General features: G+C 37.4%; 1 protein-coding gene across 1 annotated transcript in view; it reads left to right on the top strand.

Moving 5' to 3' along the window:
- Window positions 1–21,052, top strand: part of LOC126175716 (uncharacterized) — a 69,201-nt gene that overhangs the window by 14,318 nt on the left and 33,831 nt on the right. Inside the window, exon 2 of the mRNA XM_049922648.1 lies at window positions 18,054–18,533. Within this exon, the coding sequence (XP_049778605.1) occupies window positions 18,134–18,533 (400 nt within the window). The 5' untranslated portion in view covers window positions 18,054–18,133. The remainder of the gene's footprint in view (window positions 1–18,053; window positions 18,534–21,052) is intronic.

Raw genomic sequence — 21,052 nt, 5'->3', positions numbered from 1 at the left:
TTACTGTTTAACACTAAACTTCAGCACAGATGCTGGTTTCTTTATGAGAAGCATGAGGTAACAAGGAGGAATCACATTCACGCCAACAAGGTAGTGAAGTGCTGATGAAAGTTCTGAGGTGCAGGCATTGGGAGACAGGATCCAGATCACCTGCTAATGTGCTGTGAAGCATTCACTGCAACATTATTTTTTGCTATCAATTTATGAAGTCTTTTTACATTATTTCTGCCAACTTAGTGATAGTTTTTCACATAGTATTTATTTTCTCTCCCTAGACCATAGGATACCAGATGAATCAACATGTCACACAGACATAAATGACTCATATATGTATTTTAGATGATTTTTATAAAAAAGTTTACATCATAATTTTCAGTCTATCAGATACGCAGCATATACATTCATATTCAACATCAGCATATGGTGCTTACATACAATGTCATTGACTCCCCATGTAGCTTCCAAGCTGTGCCAACTGATATATGGGAAAAATATATTAAAAAAAAAGATGCTGGTACACACACACACACACACACACACACACACACAAGCAGACATTCTGCTTGGTACTGAGGCATGTAGAAATTAGAGGAAATAAACTAGCAGATATGGAATGTCATGTGACCACAGTAATATCTACAGTAGCACAATATTTACATTCCTCTACAGTCATTAATATCACTTTTCAGTCACAGGATCTTATGTCATTGAGAAGAGTGGCCAGAAGAATGGGAGAATAAATGGCAGGTGGTAAAGTCAGCTACTTAGCCTTGATATAGCTTCTTCCAGCTGCTGAGGTCATATGAAAGTGTGCCTGGATTGCATACTGCCTTCTGATAGATGAATTTCTTCTGTGGCAAGAGTGTGGCAGTGCTTGTAACATATGGGCAATTTTTGTTTCTTTTATTCCATGTAATTAAAACATTCAGTTCCACAAAGAAAAAAATCACCTGCTAAAATATGTGTTCAATAAAACTCACAGTAGATCAATGAAAGCTCTATTTATTAGATCAATATAAGCTCTTAGTCTATTTGCATGCCAGGTCTTACACTATTTTAAAGTCAAATTAAGCTAACATGTCATTTTCAGTCAGTAGCTGTACCTAAATGTGAAGCTTCATGTGCATTAGTCTGTGCGACAAACTATTCGTGCTTACTATTGAATGTCGGTTTATATTTATACAACAATTATTTAAATTAAACTTAACATTTGATCAATAATTTATATAACCGTAAACAAACTGAAAAACAATCACTTACACAAAGCTGTTTCCAATTGCTGTTCACTTCACTCACCCATACAAGTATCGAAATTTTAGTATTAAAAATAGGTACCATCTACATGCCTTGTCATTAAATTAACTATCCATAGAAACAACATATTACTTTAAAACTCACAAATAAACTAAAAAATACTGTGAAAATATGGTTCCTATACTTTGCCCAGATATTCCAATAAATCCAAATAATATTAATTTCCATTTTGTTGAGATAACAGACAATATTTATTCTACGTATTTGGTGCTATCGACATAATTATTTTGCAATTTAAATGGTTTTTTTCTGTTGAGCATTCTGTTGTTATGTTCTTGTAAATTACTGTAACTGAATGATTGAGTGAATCAATAAGGATACAATACAAAACTAGCTTACACAATGCAGTTCATCACTATAGTTAAACTACTTTTTCATTATTGACGTGACCTCACTCTTCACCAACATCCCACATATACACAGTCTCTCAGTCCTTGAACACTAGTTCTCCCAAAACCCACTTGAAAGTCTTCCTAAAACTCATTTATTGTCACCAAGACAAATTCATCCATAACTGTACCTACGTCACCTTCAAGGGCAATACCTAAAAATGAATCTAGGGAATCAGGATCACCCGTATTGTGGTAAAGATATCTCTCGACACCCAAAAGCTAGGCCCTTTGGCTTAGTATAGATCTGTTGGTTACACCTTTATGATCTGAACTCATGGTAAAGAACTCCTCCACTTTCTGCATCAGCTTAACTTCTCCTCTTAACTCAGTTTCACATGGTCCTTTGTCAAATCCAAAGCTACCTTTCTTAACATTGACCTATTCCTTATTGAAGCACATATTCAAATCTTAGTCCATATAAAACCAACCAATAATCAACTGTACCTCAATTTCAACAGCTGCCACCCCTTCCACATCAAACATTCCTTTTCCCGCAGCCTAGGAATCTGATAAGTGTATCTGTTCTGACAGTGAGCCCCTAGGGTGCCAATAACCTCGCTATTGAGTGCCTGTAAAATCACGCACACACACTTGAGTCCCTTAACACCTGAACAACAAGCTCTCCCAGGCTTTCATCAACCTGTCATTACCCCACAGATCTTGTCCACAGACAAATCTCCTGGGTTGTCTCCTTCTGACAAATATAGCTGCCACTTCCAAACAACTGAGAAGCACCCCCTTGTCACCCATGACTTATCAGGTCACAAATGCCTCAATACATTACTATGTCAAGGCTATTATTTCTTTAAGTTAAGCCCTGAAATGAGATAATCTGTCCATTGCTTCCTTCACACACTATACACAGTCATTCTCCTAACTTTTGCAATAACCTTGGCAAACTGTATGAGATTCCCAGACCGTTACCACTACCCCGAGGTCCCTACCTTTATGATTAGTCATGCTGTGAAGGATATGTTGCAAGGATAACTCCCATCTATGTAGTTCAGAAAAGCTACTGCAGGAGGGAATTATTCAGATGGCATGGGTTGTGTGAAGCAGCCACTCAAATCGAGAATGTTGTGCTCAACAACATTATTGTCACAGGGTAGTCAACTCTCTTCTCTATCAAAGTTTGTTAGTGACCTATTATTTGGGTTGGCTGTAGACTGGTTGTCATGCCCACATAAACTGCTGTGCAGAAATTGCAACTGATTTGATATACGGCTTGGCTGCTGTTACAGATATCCCTCCCTGTGATTGGATAGGATAAGCCTGTGAATCAGATCTTGCACCTGGGTCTTCCACAGGGATATGGCAATGTAGCAAGGGATTGTGTGTGGTGTAGTGAAGGACAAGAATATTGAGTAGGTTGGGTGGGCAACAGAATACCAGTTTAGAAGGACTGGGGAGGCCAAGAGCAGAGTTAGCTATACAGTGGTGAAAAAACGTGCTGCTGAGCACAATGTGCTTGATTTCAATGGCTGCTTTACAACTGTGTCATTTAGATCCTTTCGGCACATACCCTCTTCTCCACAGTCTCCCTTTCCTCTGTTCTGCCGTCTCCCAATCCACTTGTCATCGTCGTCATGGACCACCTGAACTAACCAGAGCTGATGTGTTGTATTCCTACCGTATGAACTTGCTGTCTCCCTTCGAGCCATACACCACACTCCTCCAACCCTTCTTCCCACTCCACATCATCTTTATCCCCTTACGCACTCTACCTGATACAAGCACTAACCACAGTGTACCAGTAGAACTGCACTCCTGTCATGGTGTATTCATCTGGCACAATATAGCTGTCTTAGAGGTGTGTGTGTGTGTGGGGGGGGGGGGGGGTTGATCCCTCTCAGCCTGGGGGTCTGAGTGCCCTGCCACTCCTTCCCAAATCTATCCCTTTTTCTTCCAAGAGGTAGGAACTAACAGTTCCAAAAGCTAGGAACAGCTCATTCACTTTTATCTTCTAAAGTTAAGTCGTTCTCTAGTAGCTATTTCTTGTTGCTGTGGTCTGAAGATTAGTTTAAGGCAGCTCTCCACACTATCCGATCTTATGCAAGCTTCTTCATCTCTGAATAACTACTGCAGGGTACATCCATTTTAACCTGCTTCTTTATTCCTGCTTAGGTCTCCCTCTACAACTTTTACCCTCCAAACTTCCCCCAGTTACCAAACTGGCTATTCCTAGATGCCTAAGGGCTTGTTCTATCAACTGATACCGTTGTGTAGTGATGGTGTCTTTTTTTTTTTTTTTTTTTTTCCCAGTTCAATTTAGTACCCCTCATTGATTATTTGATCTACCCACCTAATCTTCAGCATTCTTCTATAGCACTACATTTAAAAAGCTTCTATTCTCTGCTTGTCTGAACTGCTTCTCGTCCACATTTCACTTCTATACAAGCCTACACTCCAAACAAATACCTTCAGAAAAGACTTCCTAACACATAAATTTGTGTTAGATGCTAACAAATTTCTCTTTTTCAAAAATGCTTTTCTTGCTAAAGCCAGTCGGCATTAGATGTCCACTTCAGCCAAAATAGCAAAACTCGTGTATTACTTTTATTTCCTCATTTCCTAATGTAATTCCATCAATATCACTCAATTTAATTCCACTACATTCTGTGACCCTCGTTTTACTTTTGTTGATATTCAGAACACTATCCATTCTTTCAGCTGTGCTTCACAGTCCTTTGCTGTCTCTGACAGAATTACGGTCATTGGCAAACTTCAAAATTTTATTTCTTCTCCCTTTCCAAATTTCTTCTTGGTTTCTTTTACTGCTTGTTCAAGGGACAGATTGAATAACATCAGGGATAGGCAGTTACCCTGTTTTACTTTTGAATACATTACGGGAAAGGCAGTGATCAATGTCTTACAAATATTTACTATTAAAAACAGTCTTGATCATGATTTATTTATCAAGGTGACCGGTTTCGACCACTGCTGTGGTCATCTTCAGACCATTGAGCAGGAATCACTGATTCTCCAACAGAAAGAGGTTCCTACTCAATGGTCTGAAGATGACCACAGTAGTGGTCGAAACTGGTCACCTTGATAAATAAATCGTGATCAAGACTGTTTTTAATAGTAAATGTTACCCTGTTTCATTCCCTTCTCAACTACTGCTTCCCCTTCAAGTCCTCCAATTTTTATAACTGCAATGTAGTTTCAGTACAAGTTGTAAATAACTGTTCATTCCTTGTCTTTTATCCCTGCTTGTAAGGTTACTGACCTGGGCTTTTCCTTGGTAGTAGTTCTGCTGTTCCTTCAGTTTTTTGTTACAATTTGTTTTAGAAACTAGTTTATTAAACAACAAACACAACACTGAACTATTTGCAGTCCTTTCACATTTATTGCCATTAGTAAAATAGTGATGATCAACTTGCAGTCAATAGTTTTAACAGTTTATATATAATGGGTCAGCACCTACACTATGAATGTTTTGACAGACTGGCAACATGTTTACAATACTCTCAACAGTCAGGCTCTGTCTATCAAATAGCTTGATGTTAATTTTAGTTACACCTCATTGCTCATATTGTATTATTGACTACAGATAATAACAGTACTTCTTGGAGGTTGATAGTGACACAGAGATGTTGGCAATTTAACTATTAGGTGGGGACTGATCCACAGAATAATTCTAAATTTTGACTGATAAGACTGTGAGAGATGTTATTAAGTTGACTACATAATGTAGACTCGCCACCAACAACACAGAGATGTTGACTTTCGATGGTTAAACGAGAATTGTTCTGTATGCTTATAGACAAGCATAAGAATAAAAATCAGAATCTGATATTACACATTAATAAACATGATGAAAGATAGCAAACTCTGAAAACAATGAAAACAAGCAAAAGAGCAAATTGGTTCAGCTATGACCTGTATTACCAGAAAAAAGACAAAATTATAGGCACTGTTTCATGCAAATTAATTTTTAATTCCTTAGGGATTCCCTGAGCTTGCCAAAAGTTGCTAAAAATGAAGTTTACAAATCTAATAATTAACAAACTACAAACTCTTTTAATAGAAGTCAGCATTTTTGAAGTCACTAAAATTTTACCTACAAAGCTATTGCACTCAGTGTTGGAAATAAGGATTATTTAAGAACCCAATGTTCTGGAACATAAGAATGTGAATTATGAATAATTTTTGAATTTGGAAACTTTCAGAAGAAGTAAGATGTTTATGAAGAAATGCAGAATGGGTACTTTTAAATGAGCTGTATCAGTTTGCAAAAAAACATCTATTGGCTCACTACAAATTTAGCTCCACAAATATTTGACAAATCTTAAATTATCAGTATTTCTTTATGTAAATCATTTCAGGTACAATGGGCCCACCTTGCTGTGTTAAAATATTAAAAATTTCAAAGAATCAATATTTGAAATATTACCAGTTGTGTCCTTTTGCTTGACTTGTATTTTATTATCAAGAAGCACAATGTAAGGACGCTGTAACAATTTATATCCTTCATGGAATACCAACAAAAATCACTCTTATATCTAGACATGTTATCAAAATTAGGCTGTTTAACAAAATGTTTGTTATGCTTCCCCTTAGAATACAACCTAATGAGGGCCTCTGAGTTGTAGATCTTGTCAATTAAATGTAAGTTATGTTCCTAGCATTACTGCCCTTGTCATGCAAATTGGTTTAAGGACACTATCACGTAATATTTTTATCTCTGTTAAACAAACTCTTATTTCTACTTCAAATAACATGTTTGAATTTCAAACTGCCATTCCAAAATTTATAATTTTGATATGTAGCAGCACAATATAAAAGGCATATACTCTGCTTTTTAAATAAATGAAGCACTCCTGGAAAGCAGTGAAGATAATGTAATACTAGGTACAAAAGGCTTGTTTAAACCTGAAATTGATAGCAGTGAGATTCTGGTGGAAAATTTAAATGTGTATCAAAAGGATAGGCAAATGGGAAATGGAGGTGATGTCATGGTAGTCAAGAAAGTCAAATCCACCAAGAAGAAATTGAAGCTGCATGTGAGATGCAGACTCTATAGGAAATGATAAATGGAACCTTCTATCACCCACCAGACTCGTCTCCTGATGTAATCAAAAACCTCAGACAAAGCCTCAGTTCATTTGCATGTTAAGTTCCGCAATCGTACTGTAATCATTGGTGAAGACTTTAATCATCTAACAATTAACTGGGAAAATTACAGTTTTGTTAGTGGTAGGCACGATAAGTCATCCTGTGAAACATTACATGAAGAAAATATTTTGGGTGTAATGGTAACAAATAGATCTCACCTCTTTGAGGATGTCCACATTGAAAGTGGTATTAGTGACCATGACGAGATTGTGGCAAGAATTATTACCAAAGCACAAAGGACTGTAGTGATTCATCCCATTCAATGAATAAGAGGTATCACGTCCTTAAGTACATACATCAGAGAAAAGATGTTTGTGACTGAGAGTAGTCGATAAGTGGTGAGCACCCCACTGTTGGGAGGTGTTTAAACTGTAGCTGCTGATACCAAAGCAACCGATCCAGTGACCGTACAGATGTGGGTATCAATCAGATGACCCTGCCTGCTGAGATATAAATAGGAGTTGTGAGGTAACGGGTGAGTTGTGGCACCCTAAAAATATTCTAAGTTAGGGGTTGGCGTGGCCGCACGGACCGCTTGGCAAGCCGCGGCTCATTAGCAATCGCGTGGTGCCAAACAGTAGCCGGAGCAAGTGGGGTAGCCCCAGTGTGTGATCCAGGCCGACCACGTGTCTGGGAATTTCATGTTGACAGTGTGTCAAGGAAGGTGCTTTGTGTTGATGAAGGATATTTGCCTGCCGGGAGTGCCAAAGATGGTGAACTTTGTGAAACCATAATGGCAGATATCTTTATTAGTTTAAAGTTTAGTATCTGACTGTAAATTATACAAATAACAGCCAGCAACGAATTTCCAAAGCTAAACGGTTCATCCGTTTTGGCGATCGACATGTCTTTAGAAAGCTATTAGTGTAAACATAAATTGATATGAATTACAGGGAAGTAACTTGAATAGTACATGAATTATTTTATTGGAGATCAAAGTGGCCTATTACCGTTGATCGCGTCAGGCCATAAGTATTCTACAGTTACATGAAAAAATGGTAGCAGATATGCTTATAAATATATTTATTTGTCTATGTCTTTGTTTATATCCGATATATACTATTCATGAAGAAATTGGTCAAATATGTACTGTGTTTTAGAAACCACAGAAACATTAGGCTACTGGCCTACTTTTGTTTCTATTCCTTTGATATTTGTTTATTTAATTTGTTTATGTATTTAATAATATGTGTTAGAGCACATTTATGGTCCAGCAGTAGGAATATTTATTTACTTTCTAGTTATTTAAATGTAAATCCAGTGTTTCGTATGTGTTTCAATATGTTTGTGAGTGTGCGTTGGCTTGGGGACATGGCAGGAGTGTTCTAGCCAATCAAAGCGCTTGTTACTATGGTAGGTGACTACCAAAGTCAATGGGGAGACTGTATGGAAGTGGGGAAGGAGAATCGGGTCGCAGAGGACATGGGGATGTGCTGGATGGGAAGGCGCGACGGACGGTAGCAGGAAATACTTGGAGAGTGAAGAACAGTTTGCACGTGGTCGCGGGAGATAAAAATATTTCGTAGTGCCGACTTGTGCACTTGTGAGATTTCCGTGGCTTCTGCAGTGAAGACCTAGTATGCATTTAGAAGTGAATATCTCACGAGCTATGTTGCTGCTCATAACTAATTACATGAAGTAGGAATCTATTGTTATCCAGTTATTCAACTTGCATTCTATTTAATTGCTGGACCATCAACAGCAATAAGTGTTTTGCAGTAATAAACGGTATTCTTAAAGGTACTTCTGCTGTCATACTCATCATTTAAAGTCGTTAAAAATAGTACCTGCAGATTTTATTTAATTGCAATCTTTCATTTATAAATCTCTATGTTACATTCAAAGATCCCAATTGCCGAGTGATAGGAACCTTTGACCATTCAATTCATGTGTATATTCATATTGTATACTGTAGACTCAGCAGTATTTGGCTTGTAATGAAGCCCGCAGAGTTCCACAGAGCAGATGGTGCGGAACAGAGAGCTCCATGAAATCTAAAAGCATGAAATGCCAAAGAAATGTATTGTCATTGTTAATTATCAAGTTGAACATCAGATATGCTATGTACATAGTGCAGAGAGGCAGTATACGTGTTGATAGCTGTCGTCATCTATCATGCATTGCGTGGAATTTTAAAGATAATGTAAGAAGGTGAATTGAATCTCACCTCTTATTTACGTGGAGGGTGAATGAGAATGAGAAATTAATTTCCAGCATCTTTATCTGCAGAGCCTGTAAGGAGGCCAAGTCTGAGTCAAGATGGTGGAAGAAGGCACATGGATTCAGGGCACAGACTAGCTGGACCCTGATTAATAATGTGTAACAGTGGCTGAATATTCAGAAAGCAACATACATTGCATATAAAAGAAGTGTTCAGGAGGGAGATTTTTAAGTGTTTGGTGCGTGAGGTCAAGTACAACAAACCACCACACAGCATATGCCAGCATGAAACAGTTCACGTGCTGACCTTAGCAGCTAAAATACAGGTAATGTGTAACAAAAAAGCCAAATCTCAAAATTTTGTAAGAAAAGGCCAAGGAGAAAATGCATTGCCAAGGGCAACAGGAATAAAACAAAAGGCATTTATACAGTACAGATGAAAAACTGAATCAGAAACAAATAGTAAAATTGAGTGAAAAATGAAAAAATCTGTTAGGGAGAAATCAACCAGTATTCACCTAACAACGGTACGCAGTCTACAAGCAGTTGTCAAAAGATTGCAATGCATGTGCATCACCACATTGCAGCCTACACGCAGTTTGTCAGCAGCACGCAATCATCTGCAGATTGCAAACCACACGTGCAGCATGTTGGCAGCACATAGCCATGAGAAGCCAGCAGTCCATCAACACCACCCATTATAAAGTTAATGGTGAGCTGTGCTTGCAACCAATTTAAAGAGTTGTATGTGTAGAATGCAATTGATTTTAAAATCGAAAATATCAATATAGACGATAAACATGTTGAGATGAGAAGTAAAATATTAGTTTATGCCTGTCATCACAAGAAAGGTGACCACACCAGGAGAAAAGAAATTGGAAAAATTCAATGAATTTACTAAGCAGATACAAAATCAATTTAAAAATATTAATTCTAAAATACAGTCATCCAAAGAGAAGATACTTAATAGTAATAATGACAGATTTGACCAATTTGATGAGAAACTTGAGCATTTGGAAGAGCATTTGGCAAATACACTAGATCATAAATTGAATGTTTTTAAAAACGAAATTGAAATGCTTCAACAATGCAACCTTGTACATAACAAAATTCAAGGACATATTAGGGAAATTCATACCGATGTAGATAGTTTGTAAGAATTTGCAGTAAAGGAGTGCAAACTTGTAAAGCATCGCCAGATGCACAAAATCCTATTGAACTTTTAGAGCAAAGGAGTGAGAATGGAGATTCTGTTTCTTCACATGATATCTTCATGGGTTTGGAGGAGAAAGTACAGGCCTTAGTAGGTCAAAAATCTCAAGAGAGTGCACAAACTTTAAGTAGTTTACACCATTCCAAGGATGAAATAACTCATCCAGATAATGAATTTAAATGACTGTGGGATGAGTTGGCTAAAATAAGACAAGAAGTCACAGAATGTCAGTGTAGAGGGAAATTTTTAGATAAAAATACTTTATTAGAAGAACTACAATTACTCAACTGCGTGAACCTATACAAACAGTTCCCAAATCTTAAACCTGACAGAGACGTATACCCAACATACTTCTTCCAGGTTTTTTCAAGATCTTTACCTCAAAAATGGGAGGATTCTTGGAAAAAAGATTTTGCATTAAGTTATCTAGTAGAGGATGCTACTGAGTGGTGGAATGCTCACTCAAAAGAATTTACTTCACGCAAGAATTTTCAAGAAGAATTCAGATGTAAATACCGGTGACAAATGATGCAAGAAAAATTTGCTTTAGAATTACTCATTCCAAAGAACTACAGTAGTTCATGGGAAAGTTTTAAAAAGTATACTGAGTGGTATTTTATATGATCTAAATATTTAGACAACCCACAGGATGAAGTTCATTTATCCAAAGTACTTGTGAGATGGCTACCTTATTATGTATGTAAAGAAATTTTGTACCAAAGTTCAGCTGTTGTAAATGAGTTGTCATCATTTGTGGAAAATCTATATTCCATAAATAATACAAAGAATAGTCCAAATCAGGAAGATACGAATCATGAAAATATCAGGTTTAAAAGTTTAAGTTTCAAAAGGAAAGAGAAGTAAAAATAACTGCCAGGTGACCAAATGTCTGGAAGGAACGTCAAAAAACCAACTGCATGACGCAAAAAATATGGACACACAAATGTTTAATAATCATAATGACAAGAAGGAAGGGACTATGATTGTACAACCCTTCTTGTAAATATAAACAGTTTTAGGGATAGAAAACGAGAAGTACTAAGGTACTTAAAAAATAATAGTAATGAAGCTATGTGATGCACTTTGTGGGAGTTCATGGGTAAGTTACTCCAGAGAAAGGAACTTATATCAGGTTCAGATAGACCCAATGAAGGGAGGACCCCAACTGTTTTATAGGAAGAGGTACATCACGATACCAAGCGTACGAAGTTAAAGGAAAGAGCACTTAATCCCTGGGAGGGCAGTGTTGAGAAATGTTATGAGTATTATTATTTGCATAAGGGTAGAGAATCTGGACGAGAGAGCATGTCCTCCAGACTGATTAAATAAAAATTATTAAAGTTAAGTAATTTACCTTTTTCTGAGGACACAATGTAATCTCAGAGTGCTCTGACAATTGATCCTAGAATTTAGATAATATTTACCTTCTCTAAGAAAAAAAGAGAGTTTTGTGATAAGGTATAATGAAATGTGTATTAATGGTGAAACCAAAGAAGCAATCAAATCTCTTTATGTAACACTTGTGTATAAATTAAAGTTAAATGTATAGTCATGACATCTTTTCTCTCAGTGGAGGGATATATAGTGATACATCCCATTCCTTGAAAGAGAGGTATCATGTCTTTAAATACGTATGTCAGAAAAAGATGTTCATGGCTGAGTGTAGTCAATAGTGGTGAGCACCAGACTGTTGGGAGGAGTTTTAAATTGTAGGTGCTGATACCAGAGCTAACAAACCAGTGACAGTACAAAAGTGGGTAGCAATCAGGTGATCCTACCTGCTTAGGTGGAGATAGAGTTTCTATGGAGCAGGCAGTTCAGAACAGAGAGCTCCGTGAAATCTAAGAACATGAAGTGTCAAAGATAATAAATGTATTGTAATTGTTAATTAATGAGTTGAATATCAAATCTGCTACCTACGTATTACAGAGAGGCAGCATACAAGTCAGTAGCTGTCCTCATTTGACATGCAAAGATGTATAATTTTGAAGATAATATATGAAGGTGAATTGAATCTCACTTCTTATTTATGAATTGGAATGAATGAGATTGAGAAGTTAATTTTCAGATGCAATATCTGCAGTCTGTAAGGAGGTGAAGTCTGAGCCAAGTTGGAGGAAGAAGGCACACGGATTCAGGGCACGGACTAGCTGGACCCTCATTAATAATACTTAACAGTTACCAAATATTCAGTAAGCAACATTCATTGTATACAAAAGGAGTGTTCAAGTGCCGACTTCTTTAAGTGTTTGGTGGATGAGGTGAAGTATAACAAACCATCACACAACAGAACCCAACCTGAAACACTTTAAGACAACTGAAACAGGCAGAAAGATATACATGTTCAGTAAACTAGATAAAAAAATCTGTTGTGTCATACGTCAATGGGAAACTTGAAATTTTAAGCACAGGGCAGGAGCATGTAGAGGTTAAAGGAGTAGTTGACCATGCACTGGATAGGTATGTATCCAGTAGAACAGTTCATAATAGGAGGCAACCTTCATGGTATGCAATCACTGTAAAGAAACTTCTAAAGAAACAGAGATTACTGCAAAACAGGTGTAAAACAAAGTGTAAGGTTTCAGACAGAGAGATGCTGAACAAAACTCATTTGACTGTCAAGAGAGCAATGTGTGATGTCTTAATGACTACTGTAGCAGAATGTTGTCAAATGATATTTCACAAAACCTAAAGAAATTCTGATTGTATGTAAAGGCTGTTAGTGGTACCGGTACCAAAGTTAGTGTCCAGTCCCTAACGAATGAGATAGGAACTGGAAGTGAGGGTATTGAAGCAAAAGCTGAAATGCTTAACTCTATTTTCAAACATTTCTTTATGAATGAAAACCCAGGAAAACTGCCCCAGTGTAATCCTTGCACCATTGAAAATATGTGTGAAACAAGTATTAGGGTCAGTGGTGTGGAGAAATTGCTGAAATCATTAAAATTGAACAAAGGTTCTGGGCCCGATGGAATCCCTGTCAGATTCTATGCTGAATTTGTGGCTGAGATACCCCCTCTTTTAGCTATAATCTACTGAAGATCCCTCAAACATAAAACCATCCCCAGTACTTGGAAAAAATGCATAGGTCACACCCATCTACAAGAAGGGTAACACAAATGATTCACAAAACTACTGTCCAATATCTTTGTTGTAGAATCTTGGAACATATTCTGAGCTCAAACATAACGGGGTATCTTGAACAGAATGACCTCCTCAATGCCAACCAGAATGGATTCCGAAAACATTTATCATGTGAAGCCCAACTCATACTTTTCTCACAACATACTGAAAACTTTGGATCAAGGCAGTCAGGTAGATCCATTATTTTTTGATTTCTGAAAAGTATTTGACTCGGTACCATATGTACACTTATTATCAAAACTTTGATCATAGTGGGATATCAAGTGAAATTTATGATTGGATTAAGGACTTTTTGTAAGAGGACATAGCATGTTACCTTGGATGGAGGCTCATCGTCAGGTATAAAAGTAACTTCAGGTGTGCCCCATGGAAGTGTGTTGGGACCCTTGCTGTTCATGTTGTATATTAATGAATTTGCTGACAATAGCAGCACCAGAATTTTTGCATATGATGAAGTTATCTAGAATGAAGTAATGTCTGAGAGAAGCTGCATAAATATTCAGTCAGATCTTGATAAGATTAGAAAGTGGTGCAAAGATTGGCAACTTACTTTAAATGTTCATAAATATAAAATGGTGCACTTCAGAAAATGAAAAAAAAAAATAGTATTCTATGACTATAACATCAGTGATTCACAGCTGGAACCTGCCAACTCATACAAATACTCGAGGGTTACACACATTGTAGGGATATGTGTGTAAAGCAGGTGGTAGATTTTGGTTTATTGGTAGAATACTGAGGAAGTGCAATCAATCTACAAAGGAGATTGCTTACAAATCACTCATGTGACTGATTCTAAAATGTTGCTCAGGTGTGTAGGACCCATACAAAACAAGACTAACAGGGGATACTGAATGTATTCAGAGAAGGGCAGCATGAATGGTCACATGTTTGTTTGGCCCATGGGAGAGTGGCACAGAGATACTGAAGGAACTGAGCTGGAAGACTCGTGAAGAGAGATGTAAACTATCCTGAGAAAGTATACTACTTAAGTTTCAAGATTTGGCTTTAACTGATGACTAGGAATATATTACAACCCCGTATGTATTTCTCACATAGGTAAGATTAGAATAATTATTGCATGCACACAGGCATTCAGTAAGTCATTCTTCCCAAGCTCCATACATGAATGTAATGGGAAGAAACCATAATAACTGGTACAATGGGGTGTACATTCTGCCATGTACTTCACAGTGATCTGTAGAGTATGGATGTAGATGTAAATTTAGATGTAGAAATGTGTTCTTCTTGTCTGTCCCATTGTTTTGGGATACTTTCTGTGGTGTTTAATTGTTGAAAACTTTCAAAATTATTGCTTAGCGATGTTTGCATTATATGGAGTGTCACACAAGATATGCCTATTTTATTTTGTGACTGTTCAAGATACTGAATTGAGGTTTCATGCATATAATAGTACTCAGAATTGGGCCCAATTTTGTTACATGGTTAATACTCTGATATCACCCAAAATATGTTTAATGGAATGTTGCACTTTTGTGACAGGATTAGAAACTCTTGTTATAATTCTTGTTGATGTTGGGGTTTAAACTTTTCATAAAAGTTTTCGAGGCCAAAATTGAGAGGTAACACAGCCAGAATCCATTATTGTGGTATAAACAATGCTAAGTTAAATTACCATCCCAGGCCCCATCATTATATGTTGCAAGAAGATTAGCCAATGCTACCAAGATAAAAGTCTAATTTTTCAAGATAGAGATAGGGGTCAACTAGAATTTTTTTATGCATACCAATATACTAACTGTTAGTCAGTGAGATGGTGAGTAGGAAAGTTACTTTAAATAGGTGGATGCCTTCATGTTTAAGAGAATAGTGTTTGTAGAAAAACCTGCATTTTCCTCATGTAGTTCACTATTTAAACTTGCATTGTGGCTTTCTGCAGCATGCTTGGAATGAATGAAAGAGACATTTTGTCTGTCTGTTCTCCACAAAAAAGCATCTGGTCCATGGAGAAAATGTATATTATTTAATCTGTCATGTCCAGAGTGGCTGAAAGATTCATAAAGGATTGAGATAGTTTCATAGAGTATTGGTTGTGTCAGATAAGTGTGGCTACAAATACTGTCTGAAATTGTAATTAAATGGAATACACGGGTTAATGAACTAAACATATTACAATTATTTGGTGACTATCCATCACTGAAGAAATAAATACTTATCTCAACAGACCATAATTTAATGCTTTACTTCAGTAGCTGTTCAAACTGTTTTCCATAATTTGCAACTGCTGTTTGAGGAACAGATGAACAGAGAAGAGGACATCAATAGATGATATAGTGGTGCATGCTGCAGCAATTTGTTGGCACCAATTGTCTGGCATAATTGTGGCTCCACAGCTGTTGCTGCTGTACCTGATCAAGCCAGCAGGATTTTCTGATACCCAATTTGCTATTATTAAGTTTTTATTACTGTGATTGGTAAACATTACTTCACTGGTAAAGAGCATATGTTTGAAAAAGATAGCATCATCTGTCAAGTATGACAGAGTATACTGAAAAAATTCTGTACAATATTCCAGATCGAAACATATGTCAGTGCATGATGTGAATGTCACTCTTCTGACTGATCCTACATACATCCCGTGCCACCTTGTGGGTTCATAAGTGCTTTAGCCATAGCAGCTTTATTGTGTGCTCCATCAGTTACAGTACTCTTACTTTTTGACCGATGACCTTGCAGTTTGGTCCCTTTCCCCCCTTTTTAAACCAACCAACTAATCTTACTTTTCCTCTGGTATTCAAACTGGCAGTTCACACTAGTGTTCTGAAATACATGCAGTTGCCTGGTGCATTGAATACTGATCATTAGGGTAGGTACCCCCATACAATCTGTTCTGACAGTATTCCTTTAACATTCATCTTATCCAAGTAGTATACAAAATTTTTCCTCAGTGGTGTACATGACTGCATGCAAGAAATGCTGAAGCAGACATGAGCTGTCATATGATAGTAGGCCCAGCAGTACACAACAAATTTTCTGCTATTAAGCAGTCAAAAGGTTTCAATACAACTACAGAGCCTGGTATGAAAGGACTGCTAAGCAGTGGTTATGCTGCCATGGAAGATACCACCCTTTGGGTCTCTCAATGTAGCATATTTCTAAGATACTTGTACAAAAAAATGTCATTGTCAGAATTAACAAGTGTCATATCAGTGTACTTGTCTTTAGAAGAGGTGTCAAATACCATTTAAAAAATTACAGTCCCATTTGAAAAACAATGTTTGCTTCAGTAGTTAATAGTATTAACCACACAACAAAATTACAGCATTTGCCAAACACCTTGTTTCTCTATCTTGAAATGTTAATGAAATAACAGGGTGTTACAGAATTAATTTTTAACTCTTTAGCAAATTGTGCACTGATTTCAAACTTTCTGGGAGATTAAAAGTGTGTGGTGGACTGAGACTCAAACTCAGGACCTTCCTTTCATGGGCAAGTGCTCTACTGACTGAGCTACCCAAACATGGCTCATGGCCCATCTGCAAAGCTTTTCTTCTGGCATTACCACATCTCATACCTTCCAAATCTCATAGAAGTTCTCCCATGAAACTTACAGGACTAGCACTCCAGGAAGAAAAGATATTGCAGGGAAGTGGCTTAGCCATAGGATGTTCTCAGAATGAAATGTTTACTCTGTGGCTGCATGTGTGTTGATATGAAACTACATGTATGACTCGGTCAGTTAAGTACTTACTCCTGAAAGGCAAAGATTCCGAGTCTGAGTACCAGTCCAGCACAAAGTTTTAATCTGCCAGCAAGTTTCATATCAGCACACACTCCACTGCAGAGTAAAAATGTCATTCTATAAACATCCCCCAGGGTATGCTTAAGCCATATCTCTTAATATCCTTTTTCCCATGAGTGCTGGTACTAAAAGTTTCACAGGAGAACTTCTGTGAGGTCTGGAAGGTAGGAGATGAGATACTATCAGAAGTAAAGCTGTAAGGATGGGTCATGAGAAATGCTGGGGCAGCTGTCAGTAGAGTACTTGCCTGCAAAAGGCAAAGATCCTGAGTTTGAGTTTCAGTCCAGCACACAGTTTTAATCTGTCACGAATTTTCAATATGGCATTACATCTAACACAATTCACCCATATAATTATATTGAAATGGAAAGGATAAAACTTTTAATAGTTTTCATGTAAACTATGAAATTTTGTGAGATATTTTATTACCCGACCTGTATACAACAACCACTTCATGTTTGCCACTTCTGAATTACACCAGTTTCTCTGCCTGAATACAGAATAAAAACAGCAGCAGTTACGTTGGGCAAAACGGAAGTCACAAACACCAACTCTGAGTATTTTGTGTTAACTGTAATTTATACTGTGTAGAAGAAGAAGAATCTATCCCCTCCTGAATAATATATGACTACAATATTAAATTGATTTTTTTTTTCAAGTTAGCGTAACTATATTACTTACACCAATGAAGTGACATATCTCTCTTGGTTTTGCCAGATTACTTTCCCTGTTTGTAACACCTTTGTGCATTTTATGATACTCAATTGCCTTTCCTACAACAGTTATATCAAAATGTGTAAAGGGTAGGATCAATACTTTTTAAAAGTATGGAATAAAATAAATATCGTATGTAATTTTAGTACATGCAAAAACACAGTACCAAGTAAATGTTGTTGACTATTAACTTATTCTTTCTATAATGGATTTCTTTTGTTTCCTTTTTTTTTAGTTGGTCAACAGTGTGTTTTTGCTTAAAGAGAAGAACTTCACATTTCTTCTTAAAGAGCAGAGCTTCATGATTTCTGCTTAATGCAGAAAATTGTTACAATTAAAAGAAAAGGTAAAGTGAACAATATTTTCTTTACTTTTCTATATATGGATGAACATGACACTGATGGTAACAAAGCATGGCGGGAATGGTACAGAAAAAAACACAAACTTGAAACTGAAAAGAGACAGTTAGCAAAAGAACAAAGAGAAAAGGAGAGGAAGAGCAGGGAAGAGGACCAAATAAAGAAAGAGAAACGGTGCAAAGAAACTTGGATTACATGGTTACAAAAAAAGGAAGCAGCTAAAAAACAAGAAAAAATTAAAAAGGAGTTGCAGAACTCTTTATCAGTTGTGAGGCATTCAAAGGATCCCTTAGAACAACAAAAGAAAGTAGACACTTGGATGGAACAAAAGTTAGCAGCCGCTAAGAGAAGTACCCGTAAGTTATTCTGAGATTAATACTGATTTAAACATAATAATTTGGTTGCTATGACAATTTAAGCATGTATGGAAAAATAAGTTTAAAAATGGTAAAAGATTCTTTACATGTATGTGTATGTGTAATGTGACCTGTTTTTTCTTAATAATACTACTTCTGTTGAATCAGTATGTTAGAGTTTTAGCTGGTTAACCTCAGAATGTATTGATAAGCTGGATACTGTCCCATGCTGATTACTTTACGATTCCATGCAGCTTGTTGATTCTTATAACTTTGGTTGATGTGAACAGAGATATAAAAATTATATTTATCAACATGAACATCAATACTAAAGGTGGGTAATGAGGAAGACCAGATGCTGGATAAGAAATTCAAGCAATTCCTTCTACAAAGAAAGTCATTAGCTGTGTGATCTGGACTGAACAGTGGATGCACTGAAGTTTCTCTGTTAGTTTTGTTTGTTATCTTCAGTTAGCATTTTTGGCATCCATCATCCATACACAGTAACTGATAACTCACCTTATCTGAAATCATTTAAGGCAGAATAGTTCTGGACACTTCTGTATATCGTTCATGGTGTTTCTTTGTCAATGATATACTTGTGCAGCCCATGATCTTGTGCAAGCCTTTTTCTGCTTGGTACCCATTGTGGGACTTTTCATGTCTTGGTGTCATAAGTGTAGCTGTCTCTTGTAAGTGACTGTTGAGTGTGTATAGTCTGATCTATATTGTTGTTGTAGTTGATGATGACTATGATGACAGAGGGGAGAAGATGAAATGTGGTACCATGGGATTGTCAAGCTTAACATCCTCTCCAACGAAAATGATTGTCATCAAGTGTTACACATCCTCACTCCATCACATTGCTGAACAATTTGGAATTTAATCCACTACTTTGATACATAGTAGGGTGAGCAGGAACAGATGCCACTACCTCTCCTCTCTTTGCTGGTCAAATCTTAGAGATCAAAATTTCTTCTTTCATCGAGATTAAAACAGGCTACCACCAGGTTGAAAGTCACTGCATAAGTGTACATTAGAGACTCAGCTGTGTGGGTTCCTTTCTCCACAATAATTGCACTAAGCTCAATATTCTCACCCATAATTTTTGTTCAGGGACCTCTTTTTCGTTATCTCCAGTTCACAATTCTTTCCCAGTTCAGCAATTTTATTGGTAAATTATGTTGATGTTCAGTTGCTCTCATTGCAAGTTCACTTACATTTATATGTCATTAAACTCATATTTGTACTTTTTTTCTAGCTTCACTAACATTACAGTCAACTTCAGTGACACATTCTGCATAATTTCTGATAATAATTATTCACTACGCATTATAAAACTTAAATATTATTAAACATTGTAGAAAGTTCTGGTAGAATGTAAATACTTTTGAGTTACAGAAGACCACTCACCAAAAAGCAAAACCATTGAGTTGTCAACAGGCAAACACAAAAAGAAAGAAAAGTGCTAGTTTTTAGACTAATCATTTTTTGAGCTGGAATAAAATACACACAGAAAACATTCTAATATAGGCCCTTACATGGTATTAGCAGGATAAACAGTGCCAGTGCTGCATTTTGGCAGGTGGGGTAGGTTGTGGTGCGCATTGTGTCAGGTATCAATGCCCCACTACCCGTCTTATCGTTCCTTTTTTGACGACTCTCTCGACCACCAATTCGGGTTGTATGTATCTGCCCTGCTACGCCCTGGAGTTCGCTTTTGTCACCTCCTTCAGCAACCTGATTTTCCACTCCCTGCAACCTTTAGAGTGGGTGAGAGCCAAACACCACCTTGGTTCCAGGCTCAGGTTCGCGTTCACCTTGACCTCAACTCGCTCCTACAGGAGGTTACCCCAGCTTCGGTATACCGCTCGCGGTTTGTCGAACTTCGTTCGAAGTTCCTTAATATGATGTTCATTTATACAGATGGCTCTAAGCCCAATGCCGGTGTCAGGTGTTCTTTTATTGTCGGGGCACACAGTTTCAAATACCGGCTCCGTGGCCATTGTTCAGTCTTCACAGCTGAGCTATTTGCCCTCTATCAGGCTGTTCTTTACATCTGCCACCACCAATACTCTGCTTATGTCATCTGCTCTGATTGCCTGAGCGCCATCCAGAGCCTCAGTGATCCGTATCTGGTTCACCCTTTCATGCACCGGATCCAACGCTCTCTTCAGCAGCTGGCGGACCACAGTTCTCTGGTTACCTTTATGTGGGTTCCTGGCCATGTCAGTATCCCTGGGAATAAAGCTGCAGATGCCACAGCCAAGGCTGCGGTCCTCCAGCCTTGGACAGCTTCTTGTTGTGTGCCTTCATCTGATTTTAGCAGGGTCATTTGTCAGCACATTTTATCGCTGTGGCATGCCGATTGGTCTACACTGTCTGAAAACAAGCTTCGGGCCTTGAAACCTCTCCCCACGACTTGGACGATCTCTTCACACCCTTCTTGGTGGGAGGAGGTCGTTTTGGCCTGGTTACGGATTGGACACTGCCGGTTCAGCCACCGCCATCTGCTGACG

This window comes from Schistocerca cancellata, chromosome 3 (genome assembly GCF_023864275.1).
Source record: "Schistocerca cancellata isolate TAMUIC-IGC-003103 chromosome 3, iqSchCanc2.1, whole genome shotgun sequence".
In the NCBI taxonomy this organism is placed as follows: Eukaryota; Metazoa; Arthropoda; class Insecta; order Orthoptera; family Acrididae; genus Schistocerca; species Schistocerca cancellata.
Note: the sequence above shows the minus strand (reverse complement) of the source record. Positions and strands in the feature narration are given on the sequence as shown.